This window comes from Parus major, chromosome 4 (genome assembly GCF_001522545.3).
Source record: "Parus major isolate Abel chromosome 4, Parus_major1.1, whole genome shotgun sequence".
Taxonomy (NCBI): domain Eukaryota; kingdom Metazoa; phylum Chordata; class Aves; order Passeriformes; family Paridae; genus Parus; species Parus major.
The window spans coordinates 9,283,763-9,308,358 of record NC_031771.1 but is presented as its reverse complement, the minus strand read 5'-3'; the positions used below and the strand labels follow the sequence as shown (position 1 = coordinate 9,308,358).

At 37.9% G+C, this 24,596-nt stretch overlaps 1 protein-coding gene across 2 annotated transcripts; it reads right to left on the bottom strand.

The window, feature by feature from the left end:
- Positions 1–146: 146 nt before the first annotated feature.
- Positions 147–24,348, bottom strand: USP38 (ubiquitin specific peptidase 38). 2 transcript variants are annotated; one of them, XM_015625150.3, is made up of 10 exons: positions 23,621–24,347; positions 22,272–22,407; positions 18,066–18,195; positions 17,709–17,810; positions 14,833–14,991; positions 14,282–14,475; positions 13,638–13,731; positions 12,702–12,808; positions 10,279–11,626; positions 147–6,491 (listed from the first exon to the last, which is right to left on the bottom strand). In XM_015625150.3, the coding sequence occupies exons 1-10, from the start codon at positions 24,303–24,305 to the stop codon at positions 6,330–6,332; spliced, it is 3,117 nt and encodes a 1,038-aa protein (XP_015480636.1). In that variant the 5' UTR covers positions 24,306–24,347; the 3' UTR covers positions 147–6,329. The 2 variants fall into 2 exon arrangements, with proteins under 2 accessions (XP_015480636.1, XP_033369307.1); XM_033513416.1 differs by lacking the exon at positions 14,833–14,991 and having other exon boundaries at positions 23,621–24,348.
- Between the last annotated feature and the right edge of the window lie 248 nt (positions 24,349–24,596).

Sequence of the window (24,596 nt, the reverse complement as noted above, 5' to 3'; positions counted from 1 at the left end):
TAATTCACAGATCATCAACTGGCCTGTAAATCGTTTGAGTTTCCCACCTATTCCTGTAGTCAAGAAAAGCAACCAAAACCAAAAGCCTTCTTTCAATTTTTAGTCCGGGGAAACATGAGGAAAAATACAGAAAAGTTGAAAACAGCTTTTGAGAATCACGTCTTTATTTACAGGAGACCTGAATGTTCCTGTGCCGTAACTTCCACGTTCATTGAGAAAGGCTGCATTTTAACCAACTATTATGTCTTTTATTATTTCAACAAGTTGAAGTCATCTCATCTTCTTTCATTTCATCTTTCTCACCTGAGACGACAATTCAAATGAAACATTTTCATATCACTGCATTGTAAATACACAGGAAATCCAGCTACTTCCTTCTTCAGATACAGTTGGACCATCAAGAGTTCTCAGATGACTTATCTTCCATGTTTTTGTGTGAGATCCTTCAAGCTGAGATTTACAGGTAAAATATACAATTTAAAAACCACTGTTATATTTTACTAGAACATCTATCTTGTCTCTCCAGTTGAACACATGAAAACTTAGGTACTTTGAGACATCTTTTGAGGCATTAAAAATATATATATTTTGACTTCTTTATGCAGCCCAACACAAGTACAGTCATTTTGCCCCATCAATTTTTAAAAACTGGTATGAAATGCTATTAAAAATCTATGCCAGTTTACAAGATTTGAGAACAGGCATACTGCAAAAATGGTTTCAACTGTAGTTCAGTAAAACAAACACCAGGAAAGATACAGCAAGAAAAATAATTACTTTCTTCTGAGAAGCTGAGCACTGAATATTGCAATTCTTTAGTGAACACTTGAGAAAGGGCAAGTCAGTTGAAAAATGACACTAACTTTTAAAGCCAAGTACTAACACATCCTTGTGTTTGGCAGGGGATATGCCCTCCCCTCTAAACTGGAATAGCTTTGCATTTCTGCAAACCACTTAAGGCTGACACCTCTTGTTTTGTCATTTAATCCACACTGTAGGAAAACAAACAGCAAAACAGTTCACAACCCTTGGACCAAATGTTATAAGAACTCTGAATAAACAGAGATCCAAACCAGTCATGCAGCACAAAGTAAAGGACAACAGTCTACATTCACAGAGTAAAAGAAACTGTAATTATAAACTGTTTGGTTTTGATGCTGTTCCCATCAAGTTAAAACTCTTTCCAAGACCATAGCCTAAAGAAGTGGTCTCCAAAGTGAGGTGCATGCACCCCAAGACAATCCACTTGGGTGCAAGAAGAAAGTATATTTTGCAGAATTAACAAACAAAAATTTAAATAATTTAAAAATAGTCTTTATTTCACTTTTCTATAATACTTTTTCAATTTCTACTCCTGTGTATGTACATAATATATTAGTATAGTACATATATTATTTATAAATTAATAAATAAACATATAGTGTGTGCACACGCAAGAGTTTTTAGTGAAATGGGTGTGCAACCAGTAAGTTTGGAGACCACTGGCCTCGAGGATGCTGTATGATATTTCAGCTGCTTGCACAATCACATATCCTGTTGCTGAATCCATTTTTTAATGTCAACCTGAAATACGCTCCTCAGCAGTATATTTTCAATATGCCTACTAAGATGTTTTTCTTCAAAATATAAATGGATATAATGATACACTGGAAACTTTTGAAGGATGAGGCTCAGATAACACAAGGCATTATTGAAAAAGTATCCTTGCTGGAATAAAATTACAGCAGTGAAATTAAAACATGTGCAGCTTTTAAATCAGATTGGAGCCATCCTGTCCTTTCTGCATTTGTCTCATTTCAGTTCAGTACTGGCTCTTCTCCTTCACCACCTGCTGTTCCTCTTTTTCACAGTAACTTCATGAGGAACCACCCAGTGTTGTTTCTTTTGATGTGTCTATTAAAGCACTTTTACACCTGATTCCTAAAAATATTATCTGCACTGGAAAAAAAAAGAAGAGGGAACAAGAAATGTGTATCTTGAATCCACATTCCTATCTAGAATCCTACAGATTTAGAAGAGCATTTTCCATTTTAAATAAGGAAGGCACATATTGTCTTAAAATATGTTCATTTGTGCTTCAGGCTGGGTAGTTTGGGCTGTTGTGGCTTTGATCTGGATGCTTTAATTCAAGCAAAAGCAGATTCCCAGTGAATTGGGGGACGTGTGTGCACGTTATAATACAAAACACACAACTGTGTGGTAAGGCAGTGCCACACTACACCCCACAGCCGGAGCTCGTGTTGGACACAAACAGCACCACACAATTCTCCATTCTCTCTCACATTCGACCCCACATCTCTATGATTTAACAAGGTATTATTCATAGCTCAGAATTCAGATTTAGGTAGACCTATGATGACTGGCTGCAGGGAACATGAAAGCCTTGAGGATTGTCTATTCTGGTCTTGTTTGCATCATAGATCATTTGCTCACCCTTTGAAAACGTCCAGTAATTTCCATTTGATTACAGCCTACTGAGGATACCAAGTGCTACAACTCATTACATCTCATTGTAGGTTGTTACCCAAGGAAATCAAACTTGTGTTAGAAAGTGAGCACATTTCTTTAAAGTACAACTCCTCAAAGCTCCCACTTGCCATGATTTGGTAATTTTTATGCTTCATTCCCCTATATCAGAGACCAGCACCACCCAAAATTGAGCAGTTAACTTTTGTTGTTATGTCACAGTTTAATATTCCCCTTATTTACCCTTGAATCTTTGACCTTTAAAAACAAAACTGGCAATGTGGCAAGACAGGAAACCCAACAAAAGAGCAAAATTCTAGGAAGGGACTAGAAAGGACCTCTGGTTTATCAGGTCTAGTTGCCTACTATTCAGACACCACTTTGCATTTAATTTCTTTTATAGACAGAGTTGGCTCTTCCTTCAAAGCAAGACTCTGCCCAGAAGGCTGTTCCAGAATTAGGAACTTTGTTTCTAATCTAAATTTTATTTACAGAAAGTTTATACCCACTTGATTTCGCTTCAATACTCTCAGCTCCCAGAGCTGCCCTGTGCCTGCCACTTGTACAAAAAAGTATTCTGACTCAATGAACAAACTTACTGCTACAGATTGAAATAGGCTTACCCATGAAATTAAACTTCCAGAGCATAGAGAAGATGAAACATTTAACTTTCCAGAGAAGGAAACACAGAAAAAAAAAAAAAAAAAGAAAAAAGGCTAGCCAGAAAGTGTTATTTGTTTAGTTGTCCAAAGAAGCCTCTTCTCTCCTCATCCTGGATAAATGGGCTCAGACATTGTAGTAATTTGTTACAGGGGAGACATTCACAGTAATCCACTGTAATGCTCTACATGAAAAAACTGTACAAAATTAACAGTACAACACAAGAAACAGAAGAAACTCCAGTGACCACTAAAACAAGGACCAAATTACAGTCTGTCTTGGTAGAAGTAAATACAATTTTAAAAGACATACCTTGAGTTTGGTACAACTGTGTCTCTTTCATGAAAGGAAACAACAAAAAAACCCTAAGCTTCTGAAATGGTCTTATGCATTTTGTATCTTTCTACTGATTCAACTTAGAAAATATTCAATTCATTAGAATTGAGCCAAAAAGGTAAATTAATAAGCCATCCAGCATTCCTTCACAAGCAATAGAAATCAAAGTACCATATGTACATTTTTCTCTCATGTCCAGAAGACAACCACATGCAAGACTATTACTGTAACAATAGAAAAGGTACACATTTCAAAGCATGAAAAAATTCTCCACTTCCACTAGGTTTACTGAAACCTTCCAAGTTGGGTATCTATGGCTCACCAGACTAGGACAGCTGTCAAGCCAGCACTTGCAAAAAAGTATCCTGAATTTTAAAATCTACTTGTAAAACCCCAAGCAAATGCATTGACAGAAGTCAACAAGGTGAAAGAAATAATTATTTTCAGTTTCAGAATCCATCATTTTGCACCTAAGCAGATCCAACCTGATTGGCATTATTCTCATGTAAATTTTCCATATTTAACACCTAATTTAGAACAGGCAAACAAGGGTGTAGAAAGCCTTCTAAGAGCTCATGAAATAAATATAGTTCAACAGGTATATGAAAGACATACTGTATATTATTTCTAGGTAGGCTGCATAATTTGTATTTTTACTGTGAGAACATAAAAACCAAACTGACCTTTACAAAATTATGATTTCACATAGAGAAAAACCACTTGCCCCTGTTTCTACTTACTAGTAGTTTAAAACAAACAGTAAATTGGTACAGAGAGACAAAATATTCACATGGTAATGCAAAGAGTGGACAGCTTTTTAGTGCGTCCTCAGTCTGGGAGAGAAAAGCCAAATTAATCTGTCTTATAAAACATTTTCAAACCAGAGCAAACTGTCAGAGAAGCCTAAATGGAAATAAAAAACCCTCTTAGACTGAAAGTTACCAAACTTCAAAGCAAAGTGAACTTTCAAAAAAAAAAACAAAAACCACCTTATCCAAGTACAACCAATTGAGAACGTTCCTCATACTGGTCAAAAAACATTCCATGTTTCTGTGGCTGAACTCCTGGTTCAGAGACCTACAGCTGAGATAGCAATGAAAAGAGTAGGCCAGAGCCAAGGTATCACAAACCGTCACAAGAAAACTTGGAAAATATTTAAATAAAAAAAAATTTAAAAAAAAAAAAGTGAGTTGCTTTAGCTTTCTTAACATCTGAACCTACAGTAAATATCATCATTTTAGTGATAATATAAAAATACCTTGCAAGCTAAGTTACCTTTCAGACTAAACTCCATATATTCAGAATCATATGAGCAAGACTTAATTTTCTCAACTTATCTTATGGTTTTTTAAAGCATTTTCAAAGAAATCTGATTATTTTTATACAGTTATGCTAAAACTTGTGAGGTCTGCATGCTTTTTAAGGACACACTTTGTCACCTAATAGAATATAAAAACACAGCAAAAACAGTGCAGAATTTTGTAAAAATACTTTAAATAAATTTACACTTCACTCTAAATTTACTCAATAATTAATCACTGGGTTCAACAGTCTAAGTCCTTTACTTCTGTTACCCTCATTGCACACCAAGACTAAAGCTGCTACTTCTGCCAAGACTCAAAGGAGTGGATCCTCAACTTCTGCTGGCCTAATGAGCAATCAAACACCACTCCTTAGGCTGAATAATTTTGGGCTTCTTTGGAAAAAAAAAATAAATAAAAAAAATTAAAAAAAAATAAATAAATAATAATAAAAAAATCCTGAACTCATCAGGAAGTTCTCACTACCAGTGAAACCCAAAGGCAAAACTTCAAAAGACTCATAAAAGTAAAGATCCTCAGCAAGGATCAGTACAGGCAGCTTTTCTGTGACTTGACAAACATAGCTCCGTTTTTATGACCAGTTTTTTCTCAGCAGTACAGGCCATCGAAGTTATAGATCATTAGGTATGTATATTTTTTAATCGAAAAATAAACGGCAACACTTAACTGCATTTCAAACTAACAGATTTTTACTTCTGGAAATCCAAAAGCTTTCTATAAATGTCTTGATTTCTAATGCTGACAAAAAATAATTGTCTACTAAGACATTTTTCACATCTTTTGCAGCCTCAGGGAGTTTAAGTTACAGTACTGCAAGGCACATACAGAATCTCTTCCTTTCCAATACTCAGTAGATATATTCCCTGAAATAATTTTAAAATCCTCAAAATGCTACAAAGTTAACAATTTCTATTTAAAAACATTGCTCCTACACATCATGCACTTTTTTGGATAACAAGTTAGCAAATATTTATAAATTTTTTCTTTTCATTTACACTGGAAATGGACTGAATAATTTTTAACCTGGAAAGTACTGTATCATGTCACATTTAAGTTATTGCCTTCATTACAAATTGCATCATCTCTGAAAATCCACAAAGGTATGGTATTTGAAAATAAGCAGTGGGTGAGAGTACAGTGCAGTTTAGCCCATCTGAAAATGGGTTTCCACATAAAGCAATATTCTAAGAGTAAAAAATGAACTTTATTCATTCAGTGGATGAGGACAAGAGAAACTGATATAAGTGCATTTTGTTCAGTTTAATGCAATGCCATTAGCACTTACTTAAAAAAAATCTTAATTTTCTGGTTTTTGGGCAAGCACATCTTACTATGAAAGCAACTGAACTTTTAAGAGGTAGGTTTTTTTCCATTATGCGCTTATTTATTTCAAATAAAACATAACCAAAAAACCACCAATATTTGCTTTTGGATAAGGATCAAGTCTCAAAGCCTGGTACAATAGCTGACAGAGTTCAGTATTTTATTTGTCCTCAGCAGTACTAGACTGCTTTGGAACCAGTGTATTCCAGGTTGTCTTCATAGTCAAAAGACCAATCTACCGACAGTACTGAACCCACCCCCTCCACCTCCACCTGTGGGCCCACAACTTCCCGGGGGATCATTGTCATCAAATCCATTGGGTCGGAAAGAGCAAGAGGCTGAGGCAGCTTGAAGTGCTTGTGTTCGAGCACTAAGCTCTTGCTCCTGAAATGAAAGAATAAAGACAATTACAAAAAACAACCCAATCCACAACATCATGCCCTTGAAATGGCTTTTAAAGCACCATCACTAATTTCTAGTGAACGGCTTTGCTGAGCTTTCAAGTTGAACATCCACAGGCAATTTAAGATGTACAATTTCACTGATTGTCAGTAAGCATAAGTGAAACAAAATTAAAACCATCAGAGTTCACGCTAAAATTGTATTTTATAGCAACATGGGATGTCACTAAAAAATGAGACTGCTGATGAGAAGCTACCAAAACAGGTTTTAATATACATTTCATATAAATTTTCATCCTAGCAATTTTCAGATGCTCTTGCTCTTGGTTGCAAAGCTGAAAGGTAAAACCTTTAAATCAATGTTAATTACTTTAAATATACTTTTTCATTCCACTCAATCAACTGCATAGAGTAGCAATATACCCAGATAAAAGGCCAAAAGATGGAAAAGCTATCTAGTTTCTATTCACTGCAGCTTTTCAGGTTTCAAGTATTATTGCTATGCTAACTGTTTTGACTTAGTAAGTCTCTGCAACTCTCAAGCACTTCATAAAAATCAGAGTCAACCACAGGAAAATGTACCTGCACAAGTGGAAGGAACATGAAAGCTCTGTCTTCTGCCAGCTGCTTTTTCAGCTGAATGCCCCTGAGACTTCTAAGAAGGGGATGAGCACAGGCTTTTCCCTCATTAGACATACGATGCACTGTTTTGTTTCTGGACAACTAGTTCAATAAGCCCTGCAGAAAATTTGTATCTTTTACCTTCCTAAAATTGTCCAAGAGCTTCAAAAACTGAGGGAGAGAACACATGCAGCACTGGCTCTGGAAGGCTGACAGGAAAAGACAGTGGACATGGCAATGAACTGAAAGTATTCCAGTGCTAAGGCTCATACTGATAGCTGCCTTTACATGACACTTCATCACCACAGACCTCCCTAAAGGCAATGGGAGCAAACTTTAGAACAGGATTTTAGTAAATACAGTGGTCACCTTCAATTCTTCCTGACTGTATAATACTACCATGAAAGCACTAAACTGAAGTCTTGTCCAAATACTTTCACAGGTTCTAAAAATAGTCCTTGTGAGTTTAAACTATTTTGCCCTCCTCAAAAACACAGCCTAAATTTGAAACTATTGTACATAACTAAGGACTGAAATGCATTTTCAAAATTGTGTAAGATATTTGGAGGACACTGTCTACACAGATGTGCTGGCCATATTCCTGAAGACAGCATTATGCTATCTCCAGCAATACGTGGACTCATAGGTATCTAGCTAGCTCTACAACACACCAAAAACTAAGTAAGTTTACAATGAATAGCAACAAATATTAAAAACTCACTCATATTACCAGGAATCAGCTGCACATTTTGATCAAAATAGCAGACCTTCCATAAATAGCCTGTTTAGTTGAAAACTAAACGCTACCAAACTGTTTAGCTTACAGCACTAGCATTTTTACAAACAATAGCTGTAGCAATGCATCTGAACAGCTTGGACCATAGTGTGCACCAGCCAAACTGTCTGTAGAGTTTCTTATCAGACCCTCTGGAATCTCTCAAGGTTGTTGAGACATAAGCTGTTCTAAAAGTAAGAAAGAAGAGGCTGAAAAACAAGAAAACAGGACCACAAGAACCAGATAACAGAGGGTGGTTGAACACCTGGACTGTGCCCCGAGGGGTGCGTGCAGAGTGCATGGACAGGACAGGGGCACCAATGCAAAGATGCGTGATCACGTGAATGGTAGTTTTAGAATGTATAAATAAGTGTGTAGTGTAAACAATAAATGGCTTCTGCGAAATCATATTGGTTCATTGGTCAGAGGTCCTGAACTCCTGCAAATAGCCTTAGTTCTAAAAATGCTGAATGTTTTACGATTGTTGTATTTATTATATTTATCCTAACAAATACTATATTAGGTAAGTAAAACTTGATAGTCAATAATGCAGAGCATCGCCCCTTGCTTTGCACATGTTCCCAGAAAGAGTTTTTAAATTAGTTTTAAATGGAGTGGGATCTACCCATATTGCAGGTTTCGTTATTTATCCTGGAAACATCTTTGTTTACCACGTGGTGAACTGATATGCAATAGCAAAACCAAAGCAGTAACATACAGAATTTTTTTTAATGTCTTCTAAAAATCAAAGGCTTTCTCAAGACAGAAAAATATATTCTTAACTTAGCTGGAAAACATTAGTTTAGAACTCTGAACCAACAGTGAAATATGGCATTTTAAAATTACAATAATCTAATTCAGTGAATCATAGTATTAGCATTAATTTGAGAAAAACAGTAACTGAGCACTTCTAATGAGCCTCAATTAAGATGAGCAAAGGTCAGGAGCCCAGAAACTCTGAGATTAATGAAACACTACAGAGAAAGCCAATACTGAAGAATTCAAAAGTGAAAAGTAGATAACGATCTACCAAAAACAAACCAAGAAAGACCCTAGAAAACAAACAAAAATAACATGCTTGGAAAATATTTTTCATTTTGAGACAATTACAATTTAAAGAGGAAAGAATACTCCCAACAGGGCAAGGATTTAAATTATGGTAATGGTTTTAAACTAAATGAGGGTAGAGTTATACTGGATAAAAGGAAGGAATTTTTTTTGAGGGTGGTGAAGCACTGGGTTTTGCCCAAAGAGATGGTAAATGCCCCAATCACTGGAAACATTCAGAGCCAGGCAGAATGGGATTTTGAATAACCTGGTCTAGTTGAAGATGTCCCTGCTCATGGAAGGGGCTGGACTAGATGGCCTTTAAAGGCCGCTTCCAACCCAAGCTGTTCTGTGTTCCTGCAATCAGAGATTGCTGCTACAGAAGCCAAGAGAAAGTCAAGACATGGTACATAAGCAAAGACAGATAGGACATAAATGCTTTAACCACACCGCTTGAAAATAGAAACAGAGTTGTTATTTAAGCTCTCAGTTTTCCTGTTCATGTTTGTAAAATACCTGCAGCAGATTTTCCAGTGAGATTTAGCTCATTTTTTCTAAGTTAAATTTACCTAGCTCTTCTAATTTGAGTTGGCCTATAACCCTTACAGGACCAGTTTAACCCATCAAAGAGCACACACTAAAATATACTTTAACTCCTAGAACATCTAAAAATAGCAATGCTCTAAGAAGAACATATTGAAGTGTGGAGAACACTGTTTTGTTTTTTTTAACAGCAAACAAAAAGGCTGCCACAGCTAGGTGAAGTTCTCAGACCACAGGGAGCATACTGCTGGCAGTGCTGGTCCCACAGAGGATACAGCTTGGGTGGCAAAGGGAAAATGGAATCCAGTCACCCACATCTGGTCATGCATTTGGGTAAGCACAGTTTTGTAAGTAAAACTTCACTCCAAATGAAAATGCCCTACACTAAGAACACCACTTAGAAGTTCTTAAGTAAACTTAAGCCACTCTTGTGGTTTAGTAAAGGCAATGAAAGTTTTAACTGCTTGAAGTCTCTCCCATCTGGAATTACAAGTGGTTAAATTACCTGTATCATTTAACCATATATATATATATGGACATGATATAGTATCTCCACTCAAAGTTTAAACTGAAATGAGTTTATGCCATTTTCCTTGACATTTCCAATCTAACAGTGACAACCTTACTATAAAACCTGTCCAGCAAGACCAAAATGAAGTCAGACTGGTGATTTATAAGATTAATATAGCAGAATACTTAAAAGCTATCTTGATCTTTCCTTTAGACTGCCTCTTGTGAGACAGTCTCTTAAGGAGTCACCCTTTACACAAAATTTCCATCTTACCTGCAAGTACAGTTTGTTATCTTTTGTAATTGCATCCATGAGGTCTTTTTGTAGAGGAGGGTCTCCATTTACCCAGAGGCCATTCGCTGGATTGGTGTTGAAGCCACAGGTGCTGTTCTGCTTTTTGTAAAAAAGAACATAAGCAGTGTCCTTTGGAAATCTACTGGTGATTTTCTGGACTGACTGAAATGAGGTAAATGTCACTCTGCTGTCATTGAACAGAAACCATTCTCTTGGCATCTCAGTGTCCAGCTCATTTTCTACAACAGTACAAGGACTCTCCTCTGTAAACAACTTATCCTGAGGAGAAACTAAAGAAAGAGCTGTAGACTGGTGGCAGAGCCCTGAAGGCCCTGACCCAGTAACATTCCGAGCATATGAATAATAATGTCCACTTTCAGAGGATACACCAGAATGCACCACCACAGAGCTTAACACATAGGGCACCAATTGTGGGCAGGTCACTTCATCAACACCCGAGGGCTTCAGTTTTTTAGCAAGGTTTTCTCCAGTATCAGAAATCTCCAGATCAACGGCCCAGTCTCCTGAAACAACAGCTAAAGGGGATGTTGCTCTTTTCACTGGCAGTTCCAATACAAGTGGTAGAGAAACATTGTCCAAGATTTTGCGTCTTATGTGACACTTTGGATCATATGAAAATCTCAAAAGAGTGAGAATGAGGTATTCAGGTTCCTCAATGATTTGCATAGTTTTTTCAGCATTCTGTAGAGAGGCACACTTTTCACAATAATACTTATTGTCTCCACTAAGGATCTCAGGTGCCAGAAAATAATTGAGTAAGTCTGTAACTGACAGGGTATTTTTACCTACCAGACTCTGAGACATATCCCCATTATTTTCAACTTTGAGTTCAGAAATTGTGGTATTCTCAGAGCTTGACTCACTAGAAAAATCTTCTATAGCTCCTTCATTCATTATTGTGTCACATCCACGATTTACTTGCAGATTAGTGAGAGGTGTTTCTGCAGCAGGACTGGTTGCTACAGTGTTACTTTGCACCATGTAGTCATCTTTCACTTCAGAATGTTCCATGCATTTTGGGTCAACATTCTCTACCGAAGTGGGAGGACAGAAAGCCAAAGAGAGATCTGTGAAAGCTTCTTCCTTTTGAGACATGCTTTTGCAGTTCAAACAGCATATGTTAGTCTTCAATTTTCCTCCAAACATCTTCTCTATCAGAGTTCTTTCTTCACTTCCCACACAAGGTGCTTCAGTAAATACTTGTGTTTTATGGACAGCTTCTTGTGCCTGGGACTCATCAGTCATTATACTTTCAGAACTCTTGGTGGAAGACAATGCTTTCAAAGTTCTCTCTTCTTCATGCAACCTGAAGACAAAGAAAAATAAATCCAAGTAACTGTGCTATTTTTCAAATATTGTCACATTATTTTTTCCAGATAAAAAATAAAGATGGTTAAGTTGCTAGAAGTGTCTTAAACTAAAAAATCTGTTAGTTTTTATACAAGGAAGCTGAACCATAGAGGCCTGTACTATCCAAAACAGAGTACAAGAGGCACAAATGCATTTATTGTGGGTCTCATTATATATAACAGAACACAATGGATATATTGAAAGAACTGGCAAGCATTAAAAATCCTAACAATGTTTTTATTATTTAGCATTACATTATGTTAATTAATCAGCTCTTGAGTTGACTAGCCCTGTTGACTAGCTTTTTTGTAAGAGAAAAAGTAACTATTTGTCTACTGCCAGACTATTTCCAAAGAAAAAGTCGGAATTCTGCAGCCAGGAAAGTTATGAAACTACAGAAAATCCAAATCAAAAGAGAAACCCAAGACATGGGGAAAAAAATAAGAGAACACTATTTCATTATTGAAATAAATTTCTCCAGAAGCGGAATGTCTTAAAGTAATACTGCTTAAGCCCCATCTCAGCAAGCCAAAAATAAAGAGGGTTATTAACAAATTTGGGTATTACTGATTTATCTCTGCCACAGTTAATCTGCGTGCTTAATTAACTGGTTATAAAGACATGTACATCTCTTTGAGACTTACGTGCCTTGTATGAAATACAGCTGTCTCCACCAGCATGAAATTCCAGAAGCACAACTAAACTGCTTTCAGCAACCACATTGATTTAACATTAGGACCACAACTTGAACATAATACCCATGTTTAGATTTATAAAAGTGGCACATTGTTACCACCATAATCTGTTTCAAATTATGTGGATTCAAGATGGCATCCAGACTTCACCACAGACTAAACCCATGAAGAAAAGTAGTTCATACATCATACAGAAAACCAGAGAAAGACAGGAATGAGGTTAAAAATTCCTGATCCCTACTCATGCAGTGGAACTGTTACACTAATGCTTCTAAGAGTTCAACATTAGGTGGTAAGGCTGTAGATTCATTCCCATTAATGGCACCATAACCATACCTGTCTAGCAGGAATCTGAGATATTCCGAGCAATCCTGCTGGGATCGAGGGGTGAACCATGGTGGTCTGGAAGCTTCAAAGAAAATTCTAGGAGCATATGCCTCCCTCTGTTCAAGATAACAGGCAAGGTTACATAGAAACTACTTAAAATATTGGTTATATTATTTTAATATTAAGAGCTGAACTCTGGACTACATTATCCCAGAGTAGATGAAACACATGGTACATAAACATTTAAACAACTTAATCATACAAAAGGAAAGCCATTAATTTTGTAGCAATCACCTCCAGTACAAAGATAAAAATAGTTTATCCTGCTGGCAAATATCAATGTTTAGTGAGTGCAAGCCAGGTATTATGCATAATAGCAGCTACTGTTCTTGCTGGTGAGTTTAAAAACATATTGGCTTTCATCAGAACACCAGTACTTCATAAGTACCCATTTATTTTGAAGCTAATCCAGCCTCATCCCCTTCACAAGTTTATTGCTATTATTCATAGAGAACAGAAGTATCTTGTGCCTTTCCAGCATTAGCAAAATGTTTTGAGCAGATAATAATGTTCACATTATTTATAGAATTTGAACTAAAATTAAATTTAGTGTATGAATCACTGAGGAAGGTCACAGTTTACCCTAGAAAGATACATAAAATCAGCTTTTATATACCAACTCAGGTCTTCTTTGGATTTTCTCTTTCTTACTTCTCAAAGAAAATCTATCACTGCATATTCATAAGAACAGCAAAATGCCAACATCTTCCACTTCAGAGGAATGTGTATTTCTTAAGTCCATTCATACCATCTGAGCATTTGAAGGCAGACTTTCCCATACAAAACTATATATACTCAAGAGGACTCCCATGGCATCACGTTTGTTTCTCAATTTTGGTATACAGCTCTAGGCTTAAAAAAAAAGCAGATGGAAAACTGACATACCTGGGTATGGGCCAAAAATGCAAAAAGATGCTGTAATTTTCTCATTAGGGAATTACAGCCATTTAGATTCAGAGATAAAACATGTCTTCTGAAACTGAAATAAAATGAGAGAGACATCAGTTTCCTTGTTAGACTTCTAACAATGCAGTTATCGTTCCAGCTCAGATAATTACTTCAAATTGAAAGAAAGCAAAACATGTAAAAATTTTCCTTTAATACCAGAACTCTGCTCTAGTACATATATAAAATTACAGTACAGTAAGAATAAACACTGCAAAATACCCATGTCTTTAAACATTTTAATGTGTAGGAAGAGGATAAAGACAGATTTTTTTAATATCCTTCTAGATTACTACAAAGGCATCCCCAAAAATTTTTACAATACAGCAGTGAGCAATGACAGTGACAAAAAAAGGACATGTATTTTTACACTGGCAGAAGAATCAGGATTTTTAGTGGCTAAAACCGCAGTTTCCAGAGCTGAACTTGAACAAAGCAATCAGTAACTGAGTGCAAAAAAACTTACCCGGCTCTAGCAAGCTAAGAGACCCCCAGGACCACTGGGGTTACTATACTGTGAAAATCAAGAATGCAGTAACTGCAAGAATTATTTGCAATGAAAAGAGCTGTTAAGAAGCACTTACTCTGTAGCCATAAAAAGTGCCTGAATAACACTGTTCATGTAGCAAGTATTTCCTAGATTTATTAGGCCTGTCTTCCCGGTTTCAGATTTTCCAGAAAGTCTAGATAAACAAGATGGCAAAGAACTGGACTGAGAAGTCCAGGCGCTCTGACTGAGGATCAACTTAATCTTCTCTTCAGTGGGTTTGGGCATATCCTATAAGAGAAACAACACACTTAATAGGGTTTTTTTTTCCTTTGCTTCTATAACAGGTCCTGCCATTCAGCAGTATTGTATTTTCCCCCACTCTCCAATTCTCTTTCAAGGTCTTACTGCTGTCCCTGATAGCCTAGGAGATAAAACATACCCCTTGCCCTTGTTCTCTTCCCTCTCCCCAGCCTTCTCCTTCAAAGCTTTTTATTTATTTTATATTTCAAACACGGGATTGACATGAGGTTATGTGGTTAGCTCTTTCCTTCATGTGGAAGCTTTAAAGATTTGGATCTGTGGAACTGCAGCTTCACATCTGGGAAAACAAAAAACCATTCCATGCTCTTAACATTCCTAATGTACCTTAATAGCTTCCAGAATGGGTTCATAGAGCTCTGGAAATCCTGAATAATGATACATCATACAGTGTATCAACTCAGTCAACTGCATCAAAAAGGCTGTACTGGAAGGCAAGCCATCTCTTTTGAAGGAGTGAACTAAACTGACCACATGTGGGACAATCTGAATGGGAAAACAAAGAAACAAACAAAAAGGTGTTAACTGCATTTTCTCATTGTTTTTTCTTCTACAAAATACTTCATTGAACTTCATTGGTTTATACATGCTAAATGACAGGGCATTTGCCATTTGCAAATTTGTTATTAAATTAAGAAGAGATTGAGAAATGACTCAAAAACATACATTATTCTTTATACATTACAATTTTCAAGCAGCACAATTAAATATTCATTGCTCTCTTTAGCTCACATAGCAGGTTTTAAAAGGAACTTTATGAACTTAGAAAGTGCATACTAAGTTTTTAACTAGTCAAGTGACCAAAAGTACACATCTTAAGAAAGATATTGACTGCAAACATTTTGCTTTTGTGTCACCACTAAGTGGTATCTTGTTCTGATTTCAGAGATGGTTTTTAAAACAAATCTCTCAATTTTCCTCTAACAGAATCTAATGCTTGGAGTTACGAGCCAATGAATACATTCCCGCTATTCCTATAAGGAGGAAACTGGTCCATAGCTCCACCTAGTGAGGCAGCTCAGCTCCATAAACCACGACCATGTCATTTACTGTGAGCAGAAAATTTACCACAGCTATGGTAGTCTATTTGAGACTTAGTTCAGACTCAGGACTATTTTAAATTGGGTCAGATTAGAATCAGAAATGTTTACTTCATCTCCTTCCTCTTCTTCAGCACAGCTCTCTACTTTTAAATGCATGAGACATTAGCCATAAGACATCAAGTAGAAATTTACTTCAAGGCAATTTACAAAGAACAGGGATTTCTCACTGTGAACCAAAGTATTTCAGACACCTTTACCAGTTTCAAAGTAATCAAAATTGATTAACTGAGAAAGAAATTGATAGAATAATTTCTCTTCATTAATTACTACCAAACAATTTGAAAGCTAAAGGCATGAAATACAGAACAGGAATTATAAGAATATAGGAATCTGAGGAAGGTATACCAATTACAAGAACTGGTATAGTTCAAAACACCAAAGTAAAAGGCACTAGGTACAAAATACTGATTTGCCATTCTTTCAAATATTGGTTATTCTCTTATTATAAAAAATATCTTTACATCTCTGCTAAATAAACTCTACTCTTTAGGTAAGCAAGATATCTACTGTTCAAAAACACAAAGATGAAGTGTTCACTGTACCTCAAGTCAATAGTGAAAGTTATTGCAATGAAAAAATTCTGTCTTCAACTTTATAAATAGCAATAAGAAAGCAACTACTGATCTCTGAGAAGGAGATTTGCAGTGAGTAGATTTGAGATATGATAATTCTGCATAGACAAAGCATATGGGAAGAATAGAAAATGTACAGGTTCTCAATTTGGTCAAAGAGTCAAATTCTGCAGGCTGGGTAATACTGAAAGTTACATTTTGAATACACACAATTATCTCTTCTGGCTTGAGGTTACATTAAACTTTTATACCAGTATCAGTACATTTTTGATGATCATAAATTCTATATCATAAGTAGAAGACTGCCTCCACTATAAAAATATTTATGCTAATGATGCTCAAGTGTACGGAGATGGAATGTAGTTTCAGATGCATTACCAAGTACATTAATTTCTGTTTATCAAATGTGCATTTGACCCTTTCATAATCAGACCATTTATTATTAAATAAGTAAACAACCACTTAAAGTGAAAGAAGATATTACAGAATATTAAATGGCAATAGCACAAAAAATGATAGTGAAGGAAATTGTTTAAAATGGAGCAAAAATGCTCATGAATTCTTGCAGGGAGGTATTTATGCAGAACAGCAGTTTCCAATAGAAATTTCCTCTGTTAAAGTCCTCTTTCTAGAATAAGCTCTCTCATATATTTTTTCTAATGTTTTGTCTCTCAGGAAAAAAGAAAAGCAAGACAGTAAAGATATGAAATATTTATGTTTTGAGCATATTCAAAGCTTTCAATTGTCACTCAAATTTCCTTTCTAAGACAAGATCAGGGCAGTGGAGAAACTTCAGATATCTCTCGTTGAAAAGCAATGTAACAAGTATAAGGCAATTACTCTGACGTTAAACAAAGAGTTTGATATCCCTTCAGAGCCCTAGGGACAGCTTAGAAACAATGTGCCAGACTGTTACTATTAAACAGACATTTCTCCTAAACTTTAAGCTGAACACCAAATGTGGGAACACTTTGGTGTATTAATACAGTCGCTGTCATGCCCTCCTATCTACAGCCTTAACTAATGAAATGGATTTTTAAGATGGGTCATTAAAAATGGTGACCTTTAATTTGTCCATGAACACTGACACAGACAGCACAGCTTTCTGGAAGCAAAGTACTTCTTGGTTTCATGAGCTTATTCAGGGTGACCTGGTTACCTAGAGTAGATTATCTCTGTTATCTGTTTTCCCCAAACAGCTGTCCTCAAAAACCTACTTGCCACCCAACTTTAACAGCCATTTTCACACATATAAAATGGATTTTCAGAAGCATGGAGTCAAAATATGGGGCCCAGATACTCCTGCCAGAAATAGGTACATACAAGGGAGGACAATACTTGCTTCCAGTTTGTGGAAGTGGTTGAATCTAGAAGCTCAAAAGCCTTCCTGTGACCACAGGAACCTGATTCTGGGACCTTCCAACAGACAAAATCCAAGCCCATCAATTCTGTTGTGTTACACCCATTTCAGAAATCACACAGGGAGTGACATTTCAAAGCACTGAAAAACAGTTATTTAGTAACTCACCAAATGAAAAGCTTCTGGAGAATGCTGGAAACTAAGTAACATGTGGGAAAGGACAGCAAGGGCACCAGGCCTCACTAGAGGAAACCAAAGTCGATTAAAGACCTGAAAAAACCCACATTTATTTTAGTGAATCTGGAAAGTAAAATTTCAGTAAACACAAACCTAAATCTTCAATCACACAACCATTTGAAACAGACAAAATCATTACATGGAAGTGACAGCTATAGATGCATTTACATCATATTTGCAGAGTAAGAAGATACTGTATGCTACAATAAAAAAGATGCTACACAAGTGCATAGCTGGTAGCAATTCCTTTCCCTCTCCCTCAGTTTTGAATGCTCTTTTCCAACACACCAATTCAATCTTAAGCAGAGTGACATCAATGAGGATGGTAAATTTCTGGACTGCAGCCAATCCTTTCAGCAGTGCAATCACCCATGTTTCCACGTGCTGAGCCAGAGGCCAGGATAGCCAGTCAATCATTCTGCAAGGCAACAGGAGAACAAAAAATATAAAAAAACCAATATGCCACTAACTTTAAATTCAACAAAAAAGATACTTTATATTACCTTTCTACATGCTTATACAATAAGACTCAAAATAAGTAATGTAGGAATGTTAGGCAAGTGGTAAATTAATTATATCTCAAGTCATTTAACTCTGAAATTAATAATGGTTTATTTAATACATTCGAAGCAAATACACATCCCCAAAAATACATAAGCATAAAAAAGTCAGTATTTTGTATTTTTTCTTGTTAGTCTAGAAAATGCACCCTGATTTTATAGACATTGAGCTAACATCTGACAAAAAATTTACTGCTGAAAAGGTGCCTGTACCTGTAACCTCCCCTCTAACACCTTTAACCCAAAGCAGACCAAAACTGACTACTAGGGAAGCCTCTTCAACTTAACAACTACAGCCCTGGAAGCCAACTCAAACACTCTAAATTAATGGTAAAATCCAGTAATTTTAAATACATTGGGCAGTCTGGGGTCTACATACATCTCAAAAGGGAGAATTTCACTTGAGCTAAGAAAAAAGTGAAGGGACCTCCTGTGCCTAGAAAATAGTGAAATATCAGGAACAGAAAACAAAGATATTCTATCCTTCTAAATTAGTAGTGAATTTATACTGATCCTTAAGGCAGACAAGCAGATGAGTTGAAGCAATTTAAGAGACACACAATATTGAAAGGAAGTGCCAGCTAAAACATGAAATCTAGGCTTTGTTCATCTGAGACTTTACTTGGCAATATTTTGAATTTTCTTTAATTGTCCACAAGATTCCCTTCTTCAAACTAGATGAGGCAGCACTAATTAGGTGGAAGGAAAAACTTTCTACCACAAGAATTGACAGATATTGAGACAAGTTATAAGTATATATCTTAGAATTATGTACAATCTGCACACATAAAATTCAAAGGTTTCTCTAAAATAAGGGAACTTTAGAACTGCCTTTTTAAGAAACAAGCACAAATCTTGCTAAGTTTCTTCCATATTACTACAAAAAAAAATTTGGAAAAAATATGGCAACATCACAATCCCTGCTCTGAATTTATACAAAGCTCTTATTTCCTCAAGATGTTAAATTCAAACATGTTTATCCTGAGCAACCTTTCCATATATCTTCAAAAACAGAGAATCAAAAACACAGGCTCAAACTGTTTTTGTCTGCAAAGAAATAACCTTAACCTAAAAAAAGACCTCTCAACTCACAGGCAAATCATCTTCAAATCTTCCCCTTCATGATTTGTAGGCTTGATACTTTTCAGCAGTGTCAGAAACATCTGCACAGATAATTTAAGCCTAATGGCGATATATTTTGTTTTCTGAACTGTTTAGACAAGTATTCTCTAGAGCCCTACACTACTCTAAAACATCTGACTGTTAATCTGAGAGTTAATGATTTTGAGAGCAGAAACAAAAGCCAGAATAAGAGACAGAAGTGAACTTGCAGACCTGCTTGAGACTGTCCCAAAAAGCATCAAATCTTAGATCTGGTAGGTGAAGATCAGGTATTTTGGTTGCATTTACATGGCTTCATCTCTGTGGCAATCAACAACAGCATTTTTAATGCAAAGGCAGATACTAATATGGGCCATGATGATCATGAATATAAACAGAGGATTTTTCTTTGGGTTTGACTAGATTAAAATTACCTTAAAAGCCTTGAGGACCTTCTGCCTCATATCACCCTAAAATCAGCAGGTCTTTTACCCATGTATGTGCCTAGTAAGTACAGTACTTTCAATATCTTTGAATAGAAAAAAAATTGTTTGTGCAACCTCAGACAGTAACATCTTTCACAAAATATCTTCTTCACGACATCAAAGAATGTGACAGCTCAGGCGTGAATCCCTCAGATTAGAAAAAAAATCCCCAAAATAGAAACAGAAGATCCTCAGACTACCTGGCACTCCCAACAAATTACAAGCCTTTTATAGTATTTTACATTTTTTTCCAATAGGACAGAGGACCTAGTTGTATCTGGAGCTCTTCTTAGCAACATTTTCTGTTTCTCTTAACAAAGATACTTGGGTTGAAGTGCAAAGTGGTATTATACTTGTTGGGATCCTGAGTACAGCCAGTCCATTTCCTCCCAGAGTACTGAAGCAGACTCAAAGTAGCCATACATCCTCAAAGAGATTCAACAATTTTCTGCTTTTCCTCACTGATGCTTTGGGTAAGGTTTCATGAGACAGCTGAGTCAATCAAAAACAGCTCAAGCCAAAAGCCAAGTATCCTTGTAACATGATCTTGTGTCTAATGTATCTCTCTGAACAAACTCAATTTATGAGTCTGTTAAATATAAATCATTTACTACTCTGTGTTCAACTTCAGACAGACTCTGTAGTGCCACAGAAGTTATACTTAGGAAGTGAGCAACAAGGTCTCTAATTTACAGTCACCAAAGCTCTGCTGACTTTCATCAGACCTTGCTGTGCCTGGAGTTCTGCATCTCCTGGGAATGCTACAAGCCTGATGACAGTATTCTCATTTGGTGCTCCAGACATTCCAGCTGCATTAACCTCTTAACAATTGCTCCACTAAGCCAGAAGACAGTAGTAACTGCAAACGGTTACTGGAGGTAGAAAAAGAAACTGGATGCAGTGTTGACATGAGAGTAACCAGAAACAAAACCAACAAGGTTCCATGGAAAAAAACTAGAGGCTCTTAAGAGAAGAGTACTACCTTGAATGAACTAAGCAAGTAAGATTGCCCTTCCCTTCCAAAAACGAGAGAAAAACTCACCCACTACATGGGTGATATCAAAAAATAGAGCACTTATTTGATAATAACAGCTTCTACTGTAACCAAAGCTCAGCATTGCATTACTTCTCTAAGCAGAGGCACATAGAGAAGCTGTTCTCAAGCTGCAGTTACATGATCATAGTGTCTTGATGCAGAAATGCAACATAAATGTTAAAACTACACTAACTTGAAAATTTATCACCAGCACATTACTGGAAAATTATCCACATGACCAAATCCTGAATTTCCCAGCTCTGACTGTTAGATTGGGCGCACAGCTTTGCTGAAATCTCTTCAATCAACGAGATTATTTTTAAGTCCCTAAACAGTATGTCTTACCCCAAACTGTATTACTAATGCTGCTTCTTTTCATTATGTTTTTGACTGAAATACAGCTTCTCAACTTACTGTAAACACAAGGAATATTTTCAGTGTGAGAAATTATCCCCTCAGTATTCCACCAAGATATTCAAGTGCTACACTACACGAATGCTAAGTATTACACTACATTCAAATGGATATACTTAAAAGTAATAGTATTGCAAACACCAAACTTTTAGCTTAAGGCTTCTTAAAAGTTATTTTTTAAGCAATACAAATTTCTAATAGTACCATGTCTAACTGCATTACCCATTTTCCTACCCTTCAGTGATCAATTAACAGCTTCTTCAGTAGGGTTTAAAAAAACCCGAACAACTTCAAGATCTTCATCTTTCTATTACTGTCATCTTTCTGCATCACTATTATTCACATATCTGAAGATACTAACCAAGATTGAAATCTGATGCCCAGACTGTTTACACTGCTACTCATCTCCGCCACATTTACTCACGGTTAGATTAGTGACAAACATAACATGCAATTGCTTTTGCATCATTCCTTTATCAAAGAACATCCAAAAAACCTATGAAGGTTTGAGTGAAAAGGGTAATAGAGGGCTGTTCTCTGTGAATCCTATTAAAAAAATCGTGAAGATACCTAAGCAGAAAAACACCCTCAAAACTAAACACAAAAACTCATTCTGAAGTGTCTCCTCTCTTCAGAGCAGGAGAGGATGGCTAATACCATCACATAAGATGTGACCCTGCTTCTTGGAAAAGCAGAAAGGTTCATCTTCTAAAAACAAAGCTCTGCTTCTCAGCTTGACTGTAAACCCTATGAAGCATGACTTGGAATACCATCTTAAAAGTTCCTCCTTTTTACACTTTTATTTGGCTTTTTTAATGGAACCTAAGTAACAAATAACTTTGAGAAAGGCAGGATTAAGAAAAAGACTCTTCTCTCCCTTGACAATGAAATACATTACCTGCACAGAGCTTGAGTCATACTTGCATCTTTCACATTAGGATCTGTAGTAAGGCTCCTGATGAGTACTGTAATCATCTGCAATGGTATGTGCTGCACAAGACTTGCCAGTGCAACAGACGGTTCGAACGAAGTATCTGTAACAGTTGAATGTGACATAATACAAGGAACTACAAAGAAAACCCCACAGAAAAAAGTAAGCTTTATGTTCTACCCTACAACTTCACCATAGTTTAAAAGTGATAATAAATCTATCCTACATCTTGCATTCTATTATCACAAACCAAACCAAAATTAAAACATATCAATGAATTAACAATGAACAGCAGTGAACTACAAACTCCTTTAGTTTATTTCATACCCATGCAAGAAAGCAACAATCTCCCACCTTCCTCCTTCTCCTGCCTAAGTGGAATTGAGAAGCAGGTTATGTATTTATCTAAATAGAAGTACCACAAGTTATTTATTGTATTTCATGTTAAGCCTAGGAATTTAATGCAGCTGGTATTCCCCATGTCCTATATCAACAATTCTCTGCTAAAAATTCCACTTATAGCAAAATGCAATTATAAGTTTCTCAGGTAAGTTTTCCACAGCAAAGGTATTTTCCAATGGTAACTATTATAGTACTTCACACATTTCAGAAGTCAGACAGGACCTATTCACAATCACATTTCCTTTACTCGGGTACTGGACGCTTCCTAAAATTTTATATATTGCTTTTACATATATTACTTATATGTATTTATAAATCCCAATTTCTTAAACAGTTCCAAGGTGCAAAATGGAAGAGCAGCTTTTCACCGAATCACAAAACTGTTGGAAGGGACCTCCAGAGATCATGTAGCCTGTCCCCTCTGCAAAGGCAAGGTAACCTGGAGAAGGTAACACAGGAACACACCCTAGTAGGGTTGGAATGTCTCCAGAGAGGGAGACTCCACAATCTCCCTGGGCAGCCTGTTCCAGTGCTCTGCCACCCTTAACCTAAACAAATTCTTCCTCGTGTTAAGGTGAAACTACTTTACTACTGCTAAGTTTTAAATCTTTCTTAACAGGGAACCCAAAACTTCATTTTGGTCTATCACTTAAAGCACTGTACCTCGAATTTTTCCAAACACCATCCTGCTTTGCAGCAAAATATATCACTATTCCCCCTCTAGCTTTTGTGGGGATGGGCAAGAAATAAAAAAGGCTTTGCTATCTCGACAGTCAAGAAGTTACATTTTAGTATCTGGGTGAAAAAGCAGCGGTTCCCAAGTGATGCCTGCAGAGCACCCACTACCTGTGCTACAGCTTTTCCTTTTCTCTGGATAACCTATGGCTCCGTTACTCCGCGCCGCTCCCGCTTACCCGCGGCGGAGATGACGGCGAAGAGCTCCTGCAGGGAAGGCAGTAGCGTATCGGGCTCGGCCTTCCAGACGCTCCTGAGCAGCGCGCTGACCTGGGTCACCTGTGAGACGTAGAGGCGCAGCTCGGCCTCCCGGGTGCCCTGGCTCTGGAAGTGGGCGATGCTGCGCACCAGCTGCTGGCAGAAGGCGAGCGAGAGCTTCCTACCGCGGGGCAGGCATTGCGGGAAGTCGCCCAGCAGCTGGCACAGACGGGCGCAGAGCGGCGGCGCCGGCCGCTCGCACACCAGGCGCAGCGCCTCCACCTGCAGCAGCTCGAAGAGCTCCAGCACCGAGGGGCAGCTCATGATGAGGCGCAGCCCCGCCTGGATGTAGTCGAGGATGGCGGGGTCGCGGTTGCTCAGCTCGCCGTAGCCGCGCTGCAAGAGCCCGAGGACGAGCCCGCGGTTGAAGAACGCCTCAAACTCGGCGCGGTGGAAGCGGCCGTAGGCGTCCAGCACCTGCCGCCCTACCTGCCGCTGGAAGGGGTCGGGGCCCTGAAGCACCAGCCGGGTGCCGAGCGCGAACATGGCGCGGCACTGCGCCTGGCTCAGCGGAGTCTCCGCCGACTCCACCACGCGTCGTACGATCACCCGCTTCAGCGGCAGCGGGTGCGACGAGCTCACCAGACCCTCCAGGATCTTGTCCATGGCTCCGGGCACATCGGCCGAGCGGCGGCGGCGGCGGGCCAGACCAGGCCTCGGCGGGGGCCGCCGCCGCCGCCGCCTCCCCGCGGCCCTCTCGCCGCCCTGCCGCGCAATGCCGCTGCTCTCCCCGCAGCCCTCGCGGCACCTGTCCGCCCCTCGCCCGGGCGGCGGTGACGGCCGCTCCCCGGCCCCGCTCCCCGGCCCCGCTCCCCGGCCCGGCTGAGGCGACCCCGGCGGACACGGCCGAGCTCGGGCCCCGACCCGGAAGCGGAGCTGCTCGAGCGGGAAGCCGGT